The sequence below is a fragment of the Ixodes scapularis genome, unplaced genomic scaffold, assembly GCF_016920785.2.
Source record: "Ixodes scapularis isolate PalLabHiFi unplaced genomic scaffold, ASM1692078v2 PGA_scaffold3__209_contigs__length_174095766, whole genome shotgun sequence".
Lineage (NCBI taxonomy): Eukaryota > Metazoa > Arthropoda > Arachnida > Ixodida > Ixodidae > Ixodes > Ixodes scapularis.
In genome coordinates, this window is record NW_024609868.1 from 30,041,499 (window position 1) to 30,063,308 (window position 21,810).

Here is a 21,810-nt window from a genome sequence, read left to right on the forward strand (position 1 = left end):
GAGTCTGCGTAAACTTCTTCACAATTGCATTAAAAAATTTCAGCCTTTCCACACTGGTGAAGAAGGAAGAGCAGCAGAGCTGTAGCTTCTGTTCTCGACGGTAGATTTCCAGGCAAGCAATCTGCTCTTCTTTCGCAAGGAAATCTGAAGCGCTCGACGCAGTGGAACTTTAGGCGATAGCGACCATTCGCACTGTTGCGCACATCGCCGCTTGTTCCGTTCTTGCTCTTCTTCCTCCCAAGAAATTTTGCCGTGATCTATGAGCGACGGCGGCAAGCAGACAACCAGCAAATGCAACACTCTGGACAGTTACTGCCATCTATGAGCGACGGCGTCAACCAGAGTTTTGTGTCAACATTTCTTTGCGGGGGACACAATCCTGGGGAGACTAGCCCTTAACAGCTCCGCAGTAAAATATACTTTCGGATATATATATTGATTTCTAGTTCATACCTCTTCAGATAAAGAACACAAGGAGGCTCACCTTGTTGAGGTGACACCTCTGGAAGGTTGGGAATACCCATCCTGAGCATTTGCTCGTCAATCATATTGTTGATGCTCACTGCGAGTCGACCTAGGTTCCGCACCTGCTCCGTTGGTTCATAACGAGACCCTAGGAAGACGCAGGCAAAAACATTTCACAACGAGAAAGAGTTTTGAGAATATTGCAGTTTGAAGTTTAGATAGGTTAAAATCTGTCTGAACAATAGTCAAGCAGTACGGAAGAAAAAAACAGAGGGAGGAAGTTTATTGCTATTTTGCTTTTGAAATTAAAGGTCTTTGATTTTGGCCTGAACTAGTGCTACAGCAAAGAGGTCTCTAAGCATCAACACAGAAGAACGTTCCGAACACTGAGAAAAATAAAAGCAATAGAAAAGTTTGTTTGGAATATTTGAGCTCCGCCATAACCCTTCCAAATCTTTTAGACTATCACATGCATATACTAGTAGCGTATTTGTAAAAAAAGCAACAGTTGAGGCAAAAGAAAAAGTGCAACGTTTGAAGACGACGCACTATATAAAAAACCTTGATGGCACATGCAGATGGAAATAAACTAAATTGTAAAAAACATTTTTTTTTTTTTTTTTTTAAGAAAGATTTTTTATTGTTTTTGTTTTCCACCAACCAAGCACTCACCCTTTTCGGATACCTTTTGCAGGTGAAAATCGAATAGTCGAGAAGGACATTCGGAGCTGCCACCAGACTCGTGGTCGGAATATACCCCAATATTTGGCCGAGAATCCGGTTTTTCCACGGGCTGGCGATCGTCCTTCTCGACGGAACATTGACGGCTGACCTGGACTTCCTGGTCTCTCCGAGGAGGCGGCTTCGTAGACGAATTGGCTCGAACCGCGGCATCTCCGATGTTTGAAGACGCCACGTCACTTGGCGACGAGTCGTCGTCGCCGAGGGCGTCGTCGTCCGCCTCGCACCAAGGTTGACTAGCTGCTCCGTTGCGGACCGGAATTGATTTCAGGCGCTCCGCAAACTGCTCTACAAAGGCCTGTTCTTCCTGCATTTGGACGTGAAATGTGATACAAAATTAAGGTGCTCCTTCAACTAGTGCCCCCACATGCAGAATGCATTAGCATTATATAGTACAAGATGTTTCTCAAAATGTGAGCCAAAATTACTCCTGCAAAAGTATGCCTCGCAGAGAGGAAAGCTTGATGTCCGATTGGTTCTTGCCAAAGAGCTTATTTAGAAAAAAATTATGAAGTTCTATATAATTAGGTTCTTAATTACTTTTGAGTGATTAACATTTTAACATAGAATGTTTTTTTACGGGCAATATTCTATGCTCCCACCGAGTGACACGGTCGGAGTGTTACAAACGGATGTTAAGGTTATATCAACAGTTCACATATAAAGTTTGAGCCGAAAGGGGGTCAACACTTGAGTCGGTACAGTGGCAGTCAGATACTACTAGCCCCGAGCAGGACCGACTAAAGCGCTGCGATCGCTCGATGGTGACGTAGTGACAAGTATCATGTGACGAGGCCAGGTGTTTTCTCCGCTTTGCTTTGCTTTGGTTGTGTGCTTTAGCACGTAGCAGCAGAAACTGTTCGCTAAGTGTATTTTGTTTTTGCAATGACGCAAAACATGTGCAGGACGAAACCTAAAAACAAAACCGAAAAGGCCAAGCAAAACGATCTGAAGTTGTGCGTAAGTTATGATGGAATCCTAGGATAGCTTCATGGCCACCAACAACGCTCGGATACTTCGCTGTGGAGACCAACAAGCATGCTTCTACATGCTCTTCGCGCTTCCTGACCTCGAGCAGCAAACAAAAAGGAATATGTACTCGAAACTACAGTTTTCGGTAAAGGCCGCTTGATTCACAAGTTCCGAAAGCATCGACAACAATCCCAACGACTTTGGCGGCAGCTCAAGTCGGTCGAAAAGCCTAGCAAGGTGTGCATCACTCGCTGCCTGTGACCAGTGGCTTCGTTAAATGGATATATCTGCGTGACCACTTTTTTCTTTAAGTGAACCCATTCCGTATGAATAGTTTGAGCCTTGACCTAGATCTTCCACTTAGAAGGCGAGTCTTATCTCTTCGTTGTCCACTTGTCATTTTCGGAGTGTTGTGCGGCGGTGGCAGATGCTCTCGTCGCAGTGACACACTCATCGATTCTATCTGCCGCTTTCTTTGATGAAAAGCTCAAATAAACACGTTATGGATTACCCTCGCATCATGTGGTACATACACTTTATTAATGAGAAAGCATTAACTGTCACACGGAGCGAGCCACAACAAACGGCACCTTCAATCCTTTCTCCAAGTGAAGCTAGCTCCCAGCTACGAAACCACACCAAAAGCCTAGACAACAGCACCTAGCTTCCCTGATCCCAAAAAAGTAGAGTAAAGCTGATGGATTTCGGCTTCGGTCCCATTGGCTTGCGCGCGTGGACAAGGCTCCCATTAGCCAGTGTCAGTCAGTTTCAACAACCGCTCACCCCATGGCACTGCATGTCCGTCAGCGTGCTGTTAACATAGAGCGTCCAAAGTTAGCGGGCCGCTTGCGCGCGCTGACCAGCTACGAAAAGTATGCAGCAGACGAAATAAGGGAGCGGACGAGCAGCTTGCATTCTTTCGCATTCACAACTCATAAAATGTGCTTAGGTGTACCTCCAGCCTTTTCTTTTCGCGCGTCTCTCTACAGCCGTACGAGCAAAGCGCAAAAAAAAGAACAACGGCAATTGGAATGTCAAGGTCAATGCCTGCTCGGCCGTCATTGTGATTGGTTTCTACTTTCTCTGCCTGCCTGTTTCCAACAAGCCGGAAAAAACAAACAAAAAAACACTGCAAAGTATGTTGTCTTAAAATCTTCCGGTTTGATTACTCGACAAGCCTCCGAAGCCACGACGACAACAGATTTGGTCGTGGACAGTACGATAATGCGAAACTAAGTCACTGGGTCCTGTTCTGTAGGTCGCAACGCCACTGTTGTTGCGCTACTTGAGCTCAATTTTGATGAGAAGTACAACGAAAAAATTAGGACACACGCAACCCCAAACTCCCGTTCGAATTAACAAATCAAACATGAATTGTGAACGATATACCTCAACCTACATGCTAGCAACGAAGTGCAGAAGCGGTCCCATGATACTTGGTACTACGTCACAAACAAAGAAGCCGCCAGGCGGCGCCACTGTTTTCTCAGAGCTAATAGACATTGAGCTACTAACACACGTGGTCTGAAAAGGTAACAGATTTTATTTGAATGCAAATATGCCGGCGAGAGTGGCAGGTTTTTGGATGAAGATTATAAAATAAAATACTAAATAAAATAAATAAAGTGTAATAGATAAAATATCATAATAATAAACAAAATTAAAAAAATAAAAAGCTTAAAATCTAGAACAAACGCTACACAAAGTGTGGCTTGTGCGGGGCATATTCCGCGCTCCCTGGTCTTTGTTAGCACGATTGAGCCCATACAATTATTTAATTGTTAAATTTCAAGGTACAATTTCCTTTAGAAACTTAATTAGAGATGATTATTTACCCATCCTCATGTCAATTATTTGTTGATTCATTCGTTAATACTGTTTGTATTATCAAAGTATAGAATGTCCCAAGTCACCAGGCTCAATTTAAAATGAACCGTAAAAATCGACGCCTGCAAGTAGCAATCTAAACTTTTCGTCAAGGGTGTATACTTCACAGGTCGGTTTTTTTCTTGTAAAACTCCAGAGCAAAGCTCTCTTTCTATGAAAATATAGGACCAAGAAACTTGCCAGGGTGAACACCGGGCGGTGATGCAGACGATCAAGTCAAGTTTAGGGGCGCGTTTCGCACGCGTATTGATAGATGGCGTTGGAGAGCAGCGTCGGAAGGTGTATCCGACCAGTGAAAGAAAGCCAGTGATGTGATTGGCCTAAGCCATTTTGGAGCACCTTCTGGAGCAGCCAAAACAGTGCTTTGGAGCAGCAAAAGTGGCTTTTGGAGCAGCCAAGACAGTGTTTCGGAGCAGCAAAGAAGGCATTTGGAGGAAATATTCCTAAATAAAAATATTTGTTTTGAGCGCTGTAAAAACAAAGGACACTGTGTTGTGTTCTGATATGACGTGTTGCGACGGAACTCGCTGCTTGTGTTTTTACTGTTCTGGTTTCCGACGCACCAGATTTTCATCAAAAGTAAGCATACGCAAAACAAGAGATTGCCAACATCCCAACTGGTGCCTCTGTCGTGCAATCATGTTCGTAAGCAGGTGAGGGTAACTTCGCCAGGCTTGCAGTTGCGCGTGCTTCGTCGTGCGAGCGGAGACAACGGCCGTTCGATCAAAACCAAAACCATGCCACTCTGCTCCGTCGCCAACTGATTCGCAAAATTGTATGCAGAGTGTAACTGCTGAGTATATGACAAAAAACAGTCCAGCGGCGCGTGCTTGCCAGGCCGGCAAACAAGGTACAAACTAAACACACACACACACACACACACACACACACACACACACGCACACGTACAGACACAAAGAACCTGAGCGCATCGATGCAAGACATCACGAGTCAGGGTCAAAACGTCCTTGGAGCGCTTTGTGCACCGACTGAACTTGAAACAAACAAGCACGCTGTGCGGGTTCAGCGTGCAGACAGTGCCTTCTTTGCTTTAGCTCACTTCTCTTTAACTTTCTTTTGCGGCAATTGTTAATGTACCGGGGTCCCTCTTGAAAGGAAGCCCACCAAAAAAGAACCTACTAGGTAATACATACTTCGACACAGCAGCCTTTGAGTTAAAGAGGTATTTTTGTAATAATGTATGATTTAAACACGAACAGAAATGTTGATGAACATGCGGCAGTACTTCGTTTCATTTTAGAAAGCGCCATATCTGCAGCGCGACGTGGGGACGGCAACACCCGACGTCGCACGACCACGGTGACTGGTAGGTAGGGACCAAACATAGTCTTCCATTGGCAGTTGCTTTCAGGAGCGAGTACTTCAGCTCACAAAGTAGCTCCTGCCAAGCAGAAACATTGTTTCGTTTCACAGCATGACTGCATATCTGGTACCCGGCATGCTAGCGTAGGGGCGTCTGTTCACAACCGCGTCTATCGTTGAAAATATTTAAAAAAAGACGCGAGGAGACGACACTCACGAGACGACGAGGGCGCGAAACGCGAGCCGGCGGGAAAACCATGCAAGACCAGATGAACGACATGCAGGGTATTTCGTGTCGGGCGGCCGCTTGCACCACATAACACAAGCATGCTCAATTACGATACTCAGTTTAGTTTCGGTTTGAAAAGGCGACCAAAATTGGCTTTTTGGCGCAGGCTTGGTGCACATTACCCATATTTTGGCAAAATGTAGTAGGATGTAGCAGGGTTTGCCCCTTGGCACAGTTTGGCGCAATTGGCGCAGCAATCACATCACTGGAAAGCAGACGACACGCAGATGAAATCCATTGGCAGCAAGAACACCGTCATTATGAAACCGCATTCTTCTTCTCCTTTTTAACTTCAAGTTTTGCTTTTATTGTCCGGATTTACTTTTAGCCAAAGGTACATTAAACAAAGATGTTCATTTTAACTCTTTGCCTACCGCAAAAATTTTGAAAAAAAAAAACTATATGAAAATACCGAATTTTTTCATGTGCCCTATAGATTTAATATGCAATACAAAGGCTAGAAACAAATGGCGAAATATTTATTATATGAGAAATCTTTGAACACCCTGCAAAAAAGAAAAGGGACTAAAGTTCCGCTTCACTGCATTACCGCAGAGAGTTCACATCCCCTTGCACATGGACGTTCAAGCCGGGCGTACCAGTACCGCAGACAGTTCACTTCACCTTGCACGCAAGGTGAAGTGTGCAAAACGTGGAGAGGCTGGAAGGAGGTTTTCTACGTCGATTCAAGTCCAATGCCGACACGCCGACACGATGTCGTCATCGAAATCGGAGTCGTCTGAGCTAAAATCCAATAACCCAGTTGCATCGCTCTTGCTGTTCAATGAAAAATTCATTTCCTCGTCTTCTGAATCGGAAGAGACGTCCTTCGTTTTTGCCCCAATTTTGGGGCAACATCGTCACTTTGAATGCAGCGACCAGAAGTTTACACCGCCATTTTTAAATCCCTTGTTGCCTGCATTGGAACAATTTTATGCCAAATTCAGAAAAGTTTCTAGGTTTTTATTTTACATGAAGCGCCATCTAACCACGGCAAAGCTCGCTAGAAACGCGTGGACTAGCCCAGTTTGTCCATAGCAGCGTATTGGGGCCCGAATCAATGTGGACAAGTCAGGCTCGTTCGGGGCGAGCAGTTCAAACATTGTGGACGAACCCAGGTCGCCCATGGTAGGGAAAGGGTTAAAGGGGCACTGACACGTCAAAATTATATTTTTTTTTATTATCCGAAACGATTGAAAATGATGTCGGGACCTTACCCTAAAAATTCGAAATTTGAGAATTCAGTATTTGTGAAGTAAAAAAACAATTTCCAAATGCCGAATTCGAAGTTCCCGCACGATCCGCGCCGGTGCGTTCGATGTCAAATATTGCGGAGTCCCGAAAGTCCACTTTCTTTCACGACTCCCTGCTGTTGCCATGGCGACCCAAAGCGATGAGGAAAGGAGCGAGCACCGGCGGACTGGTTTTGAGCAGTGTCGCCAGTTTTCCGGGGGAGAATACCAATCCAGGAGACGGCACCACAACGGACTCCGACTTTTGGTATTTCAAAAAGAAGGGCCGTAGTGCGTTCGCAATTGTGTTAAAAAACATGTTTTACGATTGCCGCTATTAAATGTTAGAGAAATGTCGCCTACAAAGCTTCTAAATTTTATGATTCTTGACGTCACGAATCAAAAGAAGCGAGGAGGCGAGAGGCGGGAGAACCAAACAACAAAAATAAACAGGCGCGTGTGCAAGAAAATTTTTTTCTTGCAATGCGTTTTTTTTTTTTGCGTGTCTATGATTGTAACTTGCATCGTTTGACAATAAAAAAAACATACGACCTTTGGGCTGTCAGTGCCTCTTTAATGAACCACGGTGGTCGTGAGTAGTCTCGATAAGGAGGTAGCGTCATCTATCAATGCAAGCGCCAAACGCACCCCGCCACTCGACTTCCGTCATCTGCGTCGCCGCCCGCCTTTGACCCTGGCAAGTTTCTTAATCCTATTTTTTGCAGAAAGGAAGCCAAGCTTTGTAATTTTACATGAAAAAACCGGCCCGTGAAATATACCTTCGATGAAAAGTTGAGATTGCTACGTGCAGGCGTCGATTTTTATGGTCCATTTTAGATTGAGCCTGGTGACTTGGGACACCCTATATATCATCATTTTTATTAGAAATAAAAATTGGAAACGGCACGGGGGAGTTTTGCCACTGAGGTGATCTACAGTCACTGACAAGGTGAGAACCGCAGGAAGGAGCTGCAGTTTGTCCCGCCCCCAGAGGGAGCTTCTTACCTTCAACGACGGCTTAATATATTGTGTGCCTCGAGCGAACATGCGCACTGTCAAAGCCCAGTGGAAGGTATAGAGCGCGTGCTGGAGGCCGGACGTTCGAAGGACACACCCTGCCGTTCTTGTTCTGTCAGTGACTATAGTAACGATACGATACAATGTGTTTTTTATGTTTTTTTTTTTTTCTTTTCACATTTAAGAGCCCAATACTCACATAAGCCAAAACTCCTCGTATGTGATATGCAGCAGTAGTGGTACAAGGGGAGAAAAAAGAGATGGAACGAGAACACACTTTTTTGGTTCCACACTTCTCACATTCTATAATACCTGGACATACTGAAGAGAGGTTTGGTGGACCCATATCAGTTTGTATCAACACTGAATTGATCCACTAAGAAAATCCAATTTAGAAAAGCTTCCTTAAAGCCGACTCTGCAGAATCGTCTTCTGCCGGGAAAACCGGTTCCCCGTCTCCTGCTCTCCATTCCCTCTTGCAGTGTTCTCTCCTCCTCTCCCCTCAGGAGCAGGTCTCCGACCAACTCCACACAGAAAGGAAGGGGGTCTTCTTTCTCGAATGGAGAGGAGGAATCGAGGGAGTTTCCTCCTTTCTGGCTGCTCCTTGGTCTTCACCATAGTCTGTGACAGGTTAAGAATAAAGTGGAAGCTGCTGTCACCCCTTTTTACTTTAAAAGAATGAACTCTAGAGAGGAGGCAACCTCCTCTCCAGCATTCACTATGCTAAGTGGAAAGAGGAGGATCGCCTTCACTCTTAACCTGTCGCAGACTATAGTATGTTCACGTCGGGTTCTACGGCATCAGGAAACCTGGGAGTAGCACAAATCCGTACGCACCTGCTGCTCCCTGCTCTTCTGCCGCCCCCTCTGCGCGCTGACGCGTGCGGTCCTCCGCTGCAGTGCATACAGCTTCTCCAGCCTCTCCTCCTTGGCCCTGACCACCTGCGCCGTGCCCAGCTGCTCCCGCCTCCGATCGTCCTGGCGGCTCCGACGCTGCTTTGCTATGAACTCTCGCACCGCCGGAGCATCGTAGTGGCGCACCTTGGGCGCGGGAGAGGGGCGCTCCACCATCTCTGCACAAACGCAAAGCGGTCGGCCACACGAAGCAACGTTCGCAAGGATCGCGGCAAGTCTAGGTTTTTCATTTCGAAATGCATCCAATGTTACAGATGGCACCATAGTGTCCCACATTCGGGCAAATGCCAATATTCGGTTGGCAATAAAAACATTTTGTTTCAGCTAAGTGAAAGAGAAAAGGGATTTCAGAGGAAGCAAATAGTATATACTAGTAAGGTCAGGTCCGATTAATATGGACCCCAATATTATACAGGGTGCTTTCCCCAAAAATATTACGGGTTTGTTTTCACCGCTAAGGTAAAAGTATGCATCGCCAAACATTCCTTCTCCGCTCAAATTTACCGCTAGAGGTCCGAGTCCAATGCCAAAGTTTCAGAACTAAACATATGTCATTCAAAAGTTACAGTAACTTTTGAAATTTTCAATGGGGGGATGGCGGCCGATGGAGTTCTTGCATACATGGGGCTGAATGGCACCACTTGCCGAAGATGGGCAAAAACAAGCCCCATTTTTCCATAGAGATTTTCAGGTTGGGACCACTAGTGCTGCATTTAGGCAGGAAATGAGAGTTCGGCAATGCATAGTTAATTTTTGCGGTGAAGAAAATACTATATTCTTTGGAGGGGGGGACACGCTGTAGATGTTTCGCTATATGAACACAATTTTTGGGCACGAACGGGGTAAATATGCGCATTTTTGTCTCATTATTATGGACAATTCGTATTATGGACAATTTTTGGGGAAAACAGATGTGTCTATATTAATGAAATACCACTGTGTGTATACCGTAATATCATGAAAGATGACCCCACACAAAAAAGATAACCCACTCCTATTTTACAGCGGAGCTGTTAAGGGCTAGTTTCCCCAGCATCGTGTCCCCTGCAAAGAAATGATGACACCAAACTCTGGACACCTACCGCCATCTATGAGCGACGGCAGCAAGCCACGTATTAGGTTGCCGCCGTTGCTCATAGATGGCGGCAGCCCTTTCACTCTGGCTTGCAAACTTGTGGCCGGCCATTAGTTTTCATAGTACAGCTCCGCTGGTCTTCCTTCTTCACCAGAGTGAAAAGGCTGAAAGCTTTTTTTTACACGATTTCTTTCATTTTTTTTTTAGCACAGTAAGATATCCAAGTTTTACTAATTGCAATGCCCTGGCCAATGGTGACCTCAGCCAAAATGGGGTTTGTCAGCTACAGTGGGAGATAAGAAAACATTGCTGACTGGGAAGGACAGTTGTTCGTGCTGAATTGCCCCCCAATGTGAAAATAAGTTTGGCAGGACATAAAATACAAAAATAGCATTTAAAATGATTTTTTTTATTTCATGTTGGAAGTGAGCTTATTCCTCATTGTCACCTAATTGCTCTCACGTTTAGGTGGGTTATCTCTCGGGATATATTACGGTAGTCACTGACAAGGTAAGAACAGCACGGGCTTCCTGTCTTTGACAACACTTTGCCGCCTCGTACACCTAGAGCTCACGTGCACAACCAAAGCATGGCAGAAGGCATGGAGCACATGCTGGAGGTCAAGCACTTGAAAGACATGCTATTGTCATTCTGTCGGCGACTACAGTAGTGCTGAAATGCTCCCACTTGTGCAACTAAGTGACTCATCATTACCTGCTTGTAGCTGCGCTTTCCTCTTGACACTTTGGGCCCTCGCTTGTGCAGACAAACCAGAGATGGTTCTTGGTGGCTCTGTGGCTTTACGAGAGAAAAGAAAAAGCTATACCGAATTTCAAACTAAACGAGAGGGAAGCCTTTGTCAGACTGCCGCAAACCATCCGTTCTGGTCGGGCAATGTCTTTCTAGTAAAGCCTACCATGATTTTGCTCCAAAGAAGGTCCTTGGAGGCGAGACGCTGTGCCTTCTGAAGAGTCGACATCGTCCTCTGATGGCTTGCCTGGAAGAATTATTACTGAAGATGGCACTCGTGGAATAGAAAAATTTAAAACCAAATGTTCCCTCGATGCTTAGACCGTGTGTTCTAGAAAGAAGCATAAATAAAGAACTCACTGGTCTGATGCTGCGGCAACTTGGAATCTGCATCCGAAGGCACGGGACCGTGTTTTTTGAGGGCAAGGTCTCGGCCCTCTTTCCAGCTGGTCGGGGTAATTGCTGAAATTGTATGCGTGGGGAAGGGGCTAGCACCAGTCGAGTTTGTGTGATCGAAGGCTGCTGCCTTGGGTCGTTTGGATCAATCAACGAAAGAAACTCACAAAAAAGAGATCTATGCTCGCAGAGCATTACTAATTTTCTTCTTTACATAGAAAATGAAGATATATGTAGGTGCATTTTAGAATATGTATGTGTTATCTTCTCAAGACACACACGTTTAAAACGCCAAAAGCACTGCTTCTTCCTCCGACAACCAAAATTTTTAAGAACCACTTTGCGCAGCGTACGAACAATGCACAAAGCTTTTTCTTTTTTTCTTGAGGTGCGAACGACACCTACAGTAATGCCAAATTAAAAAAAAAAAAAATTATCCTATTTTTTGCACAATTTTTCTTTTGTTTTTCAAAAACACTGAAAGACAGCCCACATCTAGTAATTGCAGAGCCCTAGCCAATGGTGACTTTGGCAGAGATGTTGTTAATTAGCCACGGCAGGAGATAAGCAAACATTGCTGACTGGGGAGGACAGTAGTTTTTGGTTCCATCACCCCTCCCCACGATTACAAGTTTTGCAAATCACAAAACCTAAAACTAGCATTTTTTTAATTTTTATTTTATCGCACACCAAAAGTTAGCCCACTCCTTATATTTATATCATTTGCTCTCGATTTTAGGTGGGCTATCTCTCAGGGTATTACGTTGGTTATAAATATCCCAAACATCTCCCCCCCCCCTCCCAAAAAAAAGAAGCTTCCTGGCTATGCCACTGGTGTGCACACCAATTCTACGTTGATGTTCTCACAAACATTGACTTCAAAATTGTTGTCGCCAGAGTACAAGTAAGTTGGTGGCAGATTGGAGTGAAGAGCATTCGCACATGAGCTCTCGAATAAGATGTGCGTAAAAACCCTCAAAATACTTAAAGGGGCACTGACACATCAAAATCATACCTTCTTTATTATATGAAATGACAGAAAATGATGCCTGGACACTACCCTCAAAATTTGAAACTTGGGAATTCAGTATTTGTGAAGTAAAAAAAAACAATTTCCAAATGCCGAATTTTAAGTTCTTGCGTGATCCGCGCCAGTGCACTGACGTCAAATATTGCGGAGTCCTGCGAGTCGGCTTTCTTTCATGCCTCCGCTCCACGCTACAAACCAAACTGCCGTTGCCACCGCGACCCGAAGCGAGGAGGTGAGGAGTGGGAGCAAAGGGTGGTCGCAAACTGGGGAAAATTATTTTTTTTGTCCGTTTTACCGACTCACCGATCATCCTCTGCTATGTGCGTCGAGCACTGCCATGTTTTCCGAGGGAGGATACAAATCCAGGAGGCGATATCACATTGGACTCCGATTTTTGTTGTTTCAAAAAGAAGGGTCGTAGTGCATTCGCAATTGCGTTAAAAAGCATGTTTTACGATTGCCGTTTTTGAATGTTATAGAAATGTCGCCTGCAAAGCTTCTAAATTTCATGATTTTTGACGTCACCAATCAAAAGAAGCGGGAAGGTGAAAAGCGGGAGAGAAAAACGCCAGAAATAAAAAAATGTGCGCGCGTTAAAATATTTTTTTATTTTACAGTGCGGTATTTTTTTTTGCGTGTCTATGACTACAACTTGCATCGTTTTAGGGAATAAAAAAAATTCGACCTTTGGGGTGTCAGTGCCCCTTTAAAGGGCCCATAAAACAAATTTTGGGCTGGGATAGATCAATTTAGATTGGGATTTTACTAATAGCGCTTCGTTCAGCGGGCCAAAAGAAAAAAGTGTAGAAAGTCAAAAGCCTGACTTTCGGTATGAAAATTTGAAAACACAGCGGACTATTTCGTACCTCCTTCCCTTCGTAAGCTCTCGGCCTTTTCACTGTGATACATCCGTGGTCCCCAGAGCGCGTCACCGCGGGTCCCAACGCACGTCACATGACACCGGACCTTTGAACTTCACTTATTCCCTTCACCCCTAAGCTGACATTGCGGTGGAAGCTATGCACTTGCCGGACCAATCAGCCGCCTCCCTTTCATCACCTGACCTTATTCTCTGCGCGTGGGTATGCGCAAGAGAGCGTGATCATGTGACAAAAGTGTGGTTCTCCCAACGAGCACGTAGCTTCCACAGCACTGTCAGCTTCAGGGTGAACGTGGTGGGGAAAGCAACTTTTGTCTGAATTTTGAGCGACGGGCTAATCTTCTAGGGGGAGAATGGCTGTGTCCAGGTACACAAACGGGAGTCTGAGCAAGGGGGGCGCCCCCCTTTCAGTCTTCTTGAACTGTTTGGTGGAATGCGCGATTTATGAGTTGAGGAGGTAAGCTAAACAGGAAAAAGATGGAAAATTGTTTCATGACTCCTTTAAGGGACCCAGCAGAAACTAAAAGTCACGGCAAATCGCTGCTAGAAATGCCCTGCTGCAGCCAACAGGATTGGATAATGAAGGCTGAACTCTTTGTACAATAGGTTGCTTGCAACTTTATATGCTTTCAAAAAAAGAATGACCTGCAGACCATCGCACGTACCACTCTTTTTCGCCGGCCTGGCCAAGTCTTTTTCCAAAGCAGCATCGGTTGTGGACTTGGCGTCGGCTGCAGGGTTTGATGATGCCACGACAGGAGCGCTCTGTTTTGGCGCAACTGCAGGAAACAAGCAAACAGCTTGTGCTCAATCCCAAGCCAGGAGTTGAGCTTGTGCTCAAGTAGAGAGCTTGCACTCAAGCCTGAGCTAGAATTCTTGCCTATAAAGATTTTTACAGCAGAGCTGTTAGGGCTAGTTTCCCCAGTATCGTGTCCACCAGCAAACAAATGATGACACAGAACTCTGGACAAGTACCGCCATAGATGGCGGCAACCTTTCCAGCCTTTCCTCTCTGGCTTGCCGACTTGCGGCTGGCCATTACTCCATTCCCACCATAGTACAGCAGTACAGCTTTGCTGGTCTTCCTTCTTCACCAAAGAGGAAAGGCTGAAAGTTTGTTTCTTTTTCTCCAAAGGTTACAGTGAACAAGGAGGTGCACAGAAAAGCTTACCACAACCACTGTAATACTGTCACCTTTAGCTACCAGAGCAATAACACTAGGCGAACATACTACCATATGCACAAAAGCTGAGGTAGCAAGGGTAACCTCCATTTTGGCCTTGAAAGTTGCCACGGCAATCGTATAACTAGCAGCTTCGGGTGCTAGTCAACCAAAGCTATTTGACTGCTTTGAAGTAAGCAACTACACACTTAATTTCACTTCCTTCTTCAGCAAATCTTTAGTTTCTGGGAAAATAGTTTACGCAAAAACAAAGCGAAAATCACTCTACAGTAGAAAGACGGAACTAGCGTGCATGCGGAAAATGCATCAAAAATAAAAGAATGGCTCCTCACCTGCTTGCTGCTGCTGCTTTTTCTTACGAGCCCTTGGACTGCCTCCGACAAGCGAAAAACCCCGGTACTCCTTTGGCGGCGGCATGGTGACCACTTTGCGCTTCCACACCAGCTGCTCCACCCTTCCATCGGCTTCCTGGTCTATGCACTGCGCCTCTTCGAGGGACCACCCGTCGCCCGCGACCCTCGACGCATCCGCAAAGAACCTTGGCACGTCGGCGAGGACTCTCGGCGCATCCGCAACCGACCTCGGTACGGCCGCAACAATCTGTGACGGCTTCTCCGCGGACTCCGTTTCTTTCTCTTCTATTCGCATCCGAAGGAACTCGAGGTAGTCGTCGACGTAGTCTTCGTCTGGAACCGCGCTCCGTAGGCGACGTGCCGAAGCATCTTCCTCGACTTGGGGCATGGGAAGATCAGCGGCGGCACTTGGGAAGATCATTGGAGCAGCATGGTGGATCTTGCGAGGAACAGCGGTGACAAGATTTTCGGGTATCTTGAGGGGAATGGCGACGTGTTCTGAATCAACGTGTTCGGATCGCGGAGGCGGAGCTGCGGCCGGCATGTCGAGGCGGGGTCGCGGACGCAACGAATCTCGGTGCACAGGATCACATTCTAGAGGAGCGTGCACTTTTCTCAGGGCTCGTCTCTCCGCAGCCCTTCGCTGCCTCTCGATGACTCGCCTCAGCTTATCCGTGGCACCTGAAAAAGCCGCAACAAAATACCAAAGTGTTCTTTCATCTCATTGGTAGTCGTAACCCTCAACATCACAGAAGACAAAAGATTGTGCACTGACCCGGCAATGTCCCATTCTCGTAACCAGGGAGGGCACCATCGTTTGGGACACGTTCCCCGGCTCTGTACCGGACGTGCCCGCTCGGTCGAAGGCTGCTGTTGACCTGAAACCGGTCTTTATCATCCCCCAAGGCAAAGGCAGACGAGGCTGATGCGCAGTGGTCGTGGCGACTGGGCAGCCTGTGAAAGGCGTCCCAAGACAGCATTTCCTTGTTGATGCAGACGGGCTTGACGAAGGTGCGCTGTCCGTCGCCAAACCCTCTTCGCTTCGGCGATTCGCCTGGACGAAGGAAGGGTCGGCAAGGCTCGGGATTAAGGAGCGAAACGATTTCTCACCCGATCCAGATCAATAATAATGCCCATTCTTCAAGTTGAGTGAGACAAAAATACAAAATACCCACATAAGACGAAGGCCTTGTATGCGGGTCGCGGCAAATACCCAACGCCGTCTAAAAAGCTATCAACCTAAATGAAACCTCTGTAGCAGTAGCTGTACTTTGGCTCAATATTGAAGAAAGGTCCTTCTTTTTCAATTGAATTTCATATGTTGGTGAGCAGATACTTCCTGTTCAACATAGAAAGAAATCAGAATTACTTATTTAGGTCAATGAGCAGAGAAAATTAATTAAAATAAATGAGATAAAAATGTGTAGCTGACAAAGCAAACTGTAGGTTACTTTATGACTCAAGACAAACTCACTGCTTGAAGGTTTTGTGTGACATAAGATATGCCCATTGGTCTCTTGCAAAACCACACTTGTTTAACAGCTCCAAAAAGTTTCCAAGCCTTTCTATCTACAATAATTACTCTCTAATGATGCCACGGTGATTGTGGCTCCCTAAAATCTTTCGGCAGTCAAAGCCTCAGCACCCACCAGAGTGAAAATCACGTCGCTTTGCATTCTGCAGACTTCCTCGATGTCTTTTATCCCCAGTCTGAAAGCAAACGAGAGACTTCTTAGCAAACCGACAAAACAGCAGCACTGCTCACAGATATTGAGCGGTGACAGCTTTGTCTTAAAGAAGTTTAAAAGAAAGTTCAGTTTTTGTCCCTGCCCTTTGAAAAAACAACAGAACCCATAACAGGTTCTCAGAGAGCCCGCAAGTGCATGGGTACTTATTGGCACATTGGTACAAGCGGTGGTACCCTTCGAGGTACACAAGGAATGCCATAACTTTTGCACAAAGCAAGTTGATGCTAGATATTTTGGCATTACGAATGGCCGTTATGAAAGACATTTGAAAGTAATCCTTGCTTGCTACGCTCCATCGCACATTTCTTCGGTCAACTTTGCACTGTGTATCTCCTTTTCAGATACACCACATTTCCAATTATTCACTGCGGGTTGCTGCCGGCCAGAGAAGATTGATCGGTCCAAACAACCCCCATCGTCCATTGCAGTTATGCGTTCATGAAAGAGAGGGGGTCGTACCGACAAGGCTGCCGCATCGAAACAGGCGGCAGCTCGTCGATCCCCATTGTAGACATCTGTGGACCTTGTAGGCAGCCCGGGGAAGTTAAACTGGATCGGACCAGATGAGGAGGTGGCATCTATCTTCCGACCGGTCTTGTCTAACTGCGCAAACATAAATTATGATTCAACGACGTCAAACACGGCGCACAAACAGGGAGCTGGGTCGAGAGGATCGGCATGTCGCTACCACTGTTCGGATCGCAGGGATAATGATGCCGGTAAAACAGTTCTGCCACACACCTTTTCTTTCAGGTAGTTGAGCGAGGAGTGAACCTCTTGTAGATCTGCAAAGACATGTGCAACACTGGTTGACGGTGCATCGCATGAAGTCATTGTGTCGTGTTACACAATACCACAACCCAACAATAACATCACGCGATAGCGTGACATCAAGTCACGCTGCTGCTCAGATCTGCGTATATATTGCTAATACATTCTTTATACAGGACAGCTGAGCGTTAGGTCAAAAGTGTGCCTTAATTTGTTTTTGCTACTTAATAAACATGCATGTAAAAAGCTGTTTTTTTTTTCAGACAACCAAGTTTCACAAGAGCTACTTTGTGCAGCGTACAAACAATGCACAAAACTTGCTCCTTTCTTGAAGTGCCAAGCAAAACTAACCAAAACAAAAAGAAAAATTCTATTGCTTCTTTAAATTGGATGCCACGCTTCACGCGACGCCCTCAGACGTACCCAGCCAAGCTTCATTCCTGAACTGGGAAGTCATGTCAACAGGCACAACGTTCCTTCAATCCGCCACACATGGCCATGTTTCTTCCTGAAAGAATATGAGAAGTCTCCCTGTAAAAGTTGATCTGGTCTGGAAACTGTTCTTGCTATGCTAGGGAAGAGCATTTCCTAGTGACAAACTGAACTACCGGAGCCCCACTTTCAGGCAAGTGCATGGTGCTCAACCAAATTAAAGAACCATACCAACAATTCATAAAAGAAGGCAGTGCGATTTTTACTTCCACACTGGGTGTAGGAGACTACATTGTCACCAAATAGTGAATTTTTTTCTGGAGAAACACGTGCCAAAACTCGAATCTGAAGCACTTTCCCTACCTGTAAGGTCGGTAGTTTCTGTCGTCAGCGTGCGGTTTCTAGAACTAAAAAAATAGCTCAGAACGCCAAGCAAGCACACTTTAACGCTTTTGGTGCCGGGATGTCTCACGAGACTACCAAGCTTAGAAGGTAACCATAAAATTATCAAGGATCTTGCGAAAGCTGCACAATCCTAAAACGAATCTTGTTATATCAGTTTGAACGCTGAAGGACGCTTGTTTCGTTGAAGACGACACTTCGAGATTCAAATCTTGTTCTTGGCGCTCTCTCAGCTCTGTCGGAAGTCGGCGTTGTTTACGCTCCCATGTTATTGACGGTCAGTCGGTAGATGAAAACAGCGTCCCCCTTACGTGGCCGTAGACGAACAGGAATTACCGGGCTGCTTTGCCAGTAACTGGACAAAAGGGGCTCGGAAATACGTAAAATTATGTTTTGCCACAAACTTTACTTTGCCGTCGTCCGATCCGATTGCCCCAGAATGCAATGGATGGATGCATGTAATCAGACGTGACCTTCCACCACTATGGATAAGCAAATAGCAAATAAATGTATGTGCCGCTTGGTGTAGGCGGTAGCCTGCGCCACCTAGCCTAAAATTTTAGTAAATTATCCTTCCCCCCTCCAAAAAAAAAAAAAAAAAAAATCTTAATTTTTTTTTTACTTTTTTTACTTCCAAAGGAGACTACCTAACTGCTAACAAATCTATAATCAGAAACCCAAGAGTAGAAAAAAAAAAAAAACAGACAATTCACCACACACCGTCTCAAAACAAAGCTACTGATTTTATTTCACAATCACATCGTCATATTTTCTCGATTTACTCCCAGCCTCGGGTTTTTCAGTGTGGAATTAGTTGTAATCCTTCCTCATTATGGAACCTCTCCGAAGAGGAGTTGTGCGGTTTCCTATTTTGGTATTCTCATGCAGCGCATCTCCGCGCTGCATCGAAATAAAGTCAGCCCAGAGATCAGCGGTCAGCCCCATTGAGATCAGTGGTCAGCCCCAAAGCATATGTCTAGGAGGCGCCGCAGTTGGGCGATAGTTAGCGCCTCCACCGGCAAGGAAGCACACCGATGGGAAGTCGCCGGCGCGTCGTCTGCTTCTCCTGCCTCCTTGCTCGTTGCTAGCTTCCAAACGCCACCCTTTTTCGGGCATCGAAAGTGAAAGGCCAAGGTTTCGTTCCGCGCATAGCCGCGGATGAATGGTCAGAAGATGTTATCTGATGCCCTGCACAATGTCCACTGACCCAGAAGCGGCGACACTTGGGTACAGTACGTGTTCTATAGAGTGGTAACTTGGGTCTGCAGACTGCCCCCTTAAGCGCGGTGGTGCGGCTGGTGCCGCGCACTATCTGAGACAAAATGTATTTAGCCAGAATAGTTCGCGCACCCCTCGGTCGACAGATAGCCTTTAAATAAATTTAAAGGAGAGGGTTTCACGAGAAAAGTGACACGTTACGCTTGACCGACACACAGGTCGCGCAACATATTATGACCTCACATAAAGTTCGGGTATCATGCGACGTCACGGCGTCGCCATGATATCAAGAATATAACGTCACGTAGTTGCATGACGTTAATTACATTCAAAACCTCCAAGTGGCATGTCTCAATGATCCTCTACGTAGCGCGTCATGGTTCATACGCCTCGCAAAGTAGTTCTTGTATAAGATTTGGTTGTCGGAGGGAGAAGCGATACTTTTGGCATTTTAAACGAACACGTTTTGATAAGAACGCATATTTATCTGCTCTAAAGTGCTCCTAAATATATCTTAACTCTACTCAAAGGAGGAATTGGTAATGCTCAGCGAGGAGGCAGAGTTTTTTTTTACTACGGTTCCTAAGGTCGAAACGAGTGTAGTCGAGAAGACGAGTGGTTCCTTACGTTCTTGACCTTAGAACGCGTTCAATCAGTTTGCATGTACTATATAAGCAACCCACCACTCGTGACGGTACCTGTCTCGATTTAGTATTAGGCAAGGAAGGTGACTGATTTCTGTAGTATTCTTTTCCATGTTTCTCTAGACACTTAATTCGGTGACCACAAGTCTGTGTTGTGTATGGTCGAGTCAATGAAGAATGGATGTCATCACGAGCAATAACAGCTACCGTAGTCACTTCCCCGCACATTGTGCAAAAGTTGCCAATTTTTACTAGATATTCGTATAATATATGCAATGCATTTTTTTTTTTTTTTTTTTTTTTTTTTAAAGATCGTATTTATTGCATTTTTGTTGTCCCACGGAACTCGATGCACCATTTTCACAAATCGTCGATTCGGGAGGTTTTGGTGCGAGCTGCGCGGTACGAGCACGCGCGATCTCTTCACTTTAAAGAATTCTCGAACGAGCGCTCATGCAGGAGAACACGCCAAGGGGCAGCAACGAGTTCTATTCACTGCTATTCATCCCTGCACGACGCCCGGCTGTGGCATTATCAGATGTCCGGAGCAAATCGACAAGTAAGAATCAATATTTTGTTATAATCGAGCTTTTTGGAGCGTATGTTCCAAAGCCCGTTGGCTTGGTAAGCATTGCTCCCTTGCGAAAATCTTAGAGCCAGGGGCCCACACACCTGGAAAATGACACTGCAGCCTAGTGTGTTTGCGACCTGCATTGTCCACATAAGGCATCAATCTTTAGCAATATTTCAGTCACTGCTGCGTACACTTCGCAGTGACGTCTTTCCATTTGTAATTTTAATCTAGAAGACACTGCAGCTCTACTGCAATAAATTTAAACGAATCAAGCAGTAAGTGTACAAAATACTGCAGAATAACTTCGAATGCAAGTCAAGCCACGCATTGCCTGCACAGAACTGCAATATCGGCGGTATACGAAGTGAAAGTAGCGGAAGTGGAATCGCGGCTAACGTGCTGTCGTTCGGGCAAGACACGCCCGACCACGGCCGACTGCATATGGCTCTCTGTCAGACATTTGGGAATCTCAACATCTTCCTACCGAAAGCCGTTAAAGTACCGAAGAAAATCTGCGCGTGCCAACCACAGGAAGTTAGTCAGGATTGCGGGCGCGTTGTTCACAAGCTTCAAATTATTGTCTGCCAAAAATGAGTCTTAAAGCCGGGCTCACACTGCTTACACATCCAAAAGACAGAGATTTGCATACAGATTCGAATGCGAGTCACCGCGATATCCGTGCTTCAAATGCCGCATCGCAATGAGTTCAAGGATAAAACTTGGCAGGCAACATTCGAACCACGGACATTGCGTTGACTCGTGTTTGCAGACTGTCTTGTGTGATGTATGAACAGTACATCCAGGTAGCGCTAGCGTTTAGGAGGCCCATCATCTGCACGCTGAGCATGTAACGGACTCAAGAGCGGGTGTTTTTTCGCCATTAACGTTTTCTCAAATTGGGTTTAACTTTTTTGAATGAGATACCATCAATCAACTCAATTGTTATTCCAACAAATTACTGTCACATTCTGACGGAGGCCTTCGGCAACAGGGAGTTTATTATTATTTTCTTTTTTTATCTGGTCGAAAAACTTGGTTTTGTTGTGTTAGATCCAAAGTCTTCAAACCCAGGGCCGCGGCCCGCGGAGGACTTCTGACCGACCCTTGGCTTGCTGCAGTCCCCCCCCCCCCTCCCTTCCCCTCTCCCCCTTCCCCTCCCCTCCACCCCTTCCCCTCCCCCCCCCCCCCCCCCCCCCCCCCCCCCCCCCATAAAGATCGGCCCGCGGGCCGTTTCCAGCAGGCCTCGGTTTCCGGCGTAAAAATAGCGCGTAAAGAACCTCTTCCGCGGCGCGCACTAACCACGTAAAAAAGTTACAAAAAAAAAAAAAAAAATACGAGAGAATTCTGTTTATTGCAAGGTCTGTCCTCTCGTCCTATATCGGACATTGTCATCATCAGCATCCACATTCCTAGTCCCCTGTTTCATATCTGCGTATCTATGTATGTTAGAATTCATTTACATTCCCATGCATATTCTGCTTGGTGTACTGTGTCACACCTATTGCATATTGTCA

General features: G+C 45.8%; 1 protein-coding gene across 1 annotated transcript in view; it reads right to left on the reverse strand.

The window, feature by feature from the left end:
• LOC8024115 (centrosome-associated protein 350) overlaps nt 1-18,320 on the reverse strand; it is a 54,265-nt gene extending 35,945 nt beyond the window's left edge. The window contains exons 1-14 of the mRNA XM_029992875.4: nt 18,172-18,320; nt 17,450-17,534; nt 16,997-17,040; nt 16,715-16,858; nt 16,157-16,217; nt 15,283-15,561; nt 14,487-15,188; nt 13,637-13,750; nt 11,026-11,127; nt 10,832-10,912; nt 10,630-10,713; nt 8,763-8,998; nt 1,138-1,513; nt 485-613 (exon numbers count right to left, since the gene is read on the reverse strand). Coding sequence (XP_029848735.3) covers nt 485-613; nt 1,138-1,513; nt 8,763-8,998; nt 10,630-10,713; nt 10,832-10,912; nt 11,026-11,127; nt 13,637-13,750; nt 14,487-15,188; nt 15,283-15,561; nt 16,157-16,217; nt 16,715-16,858; nt 16,997-17,040; nt 17,450-17,483 — 2,386 coding nt within the window. The 5' untranslated portion in view covers nt 17,484-17,534; nt 18,172-18,320. The remainder of the gene's footprint in view (nt 1-484; nt 614-1,137; nt 1,514-8,762; nt 8,999-10,629; nt 10,714-10,831; nt 10,913-11,025; nt 11,128-13,636; nt 13,751-14,486; nt 15,189-15,282; nt 15,562-16,156; nt 16,218-16,714; nt 16,859-16,996; nt 17,041-17,449; nt 17,535-18,171) is intronic.
• Nucleotides 18,321-21,810: the final 3,490 nt, after the last annotated feature.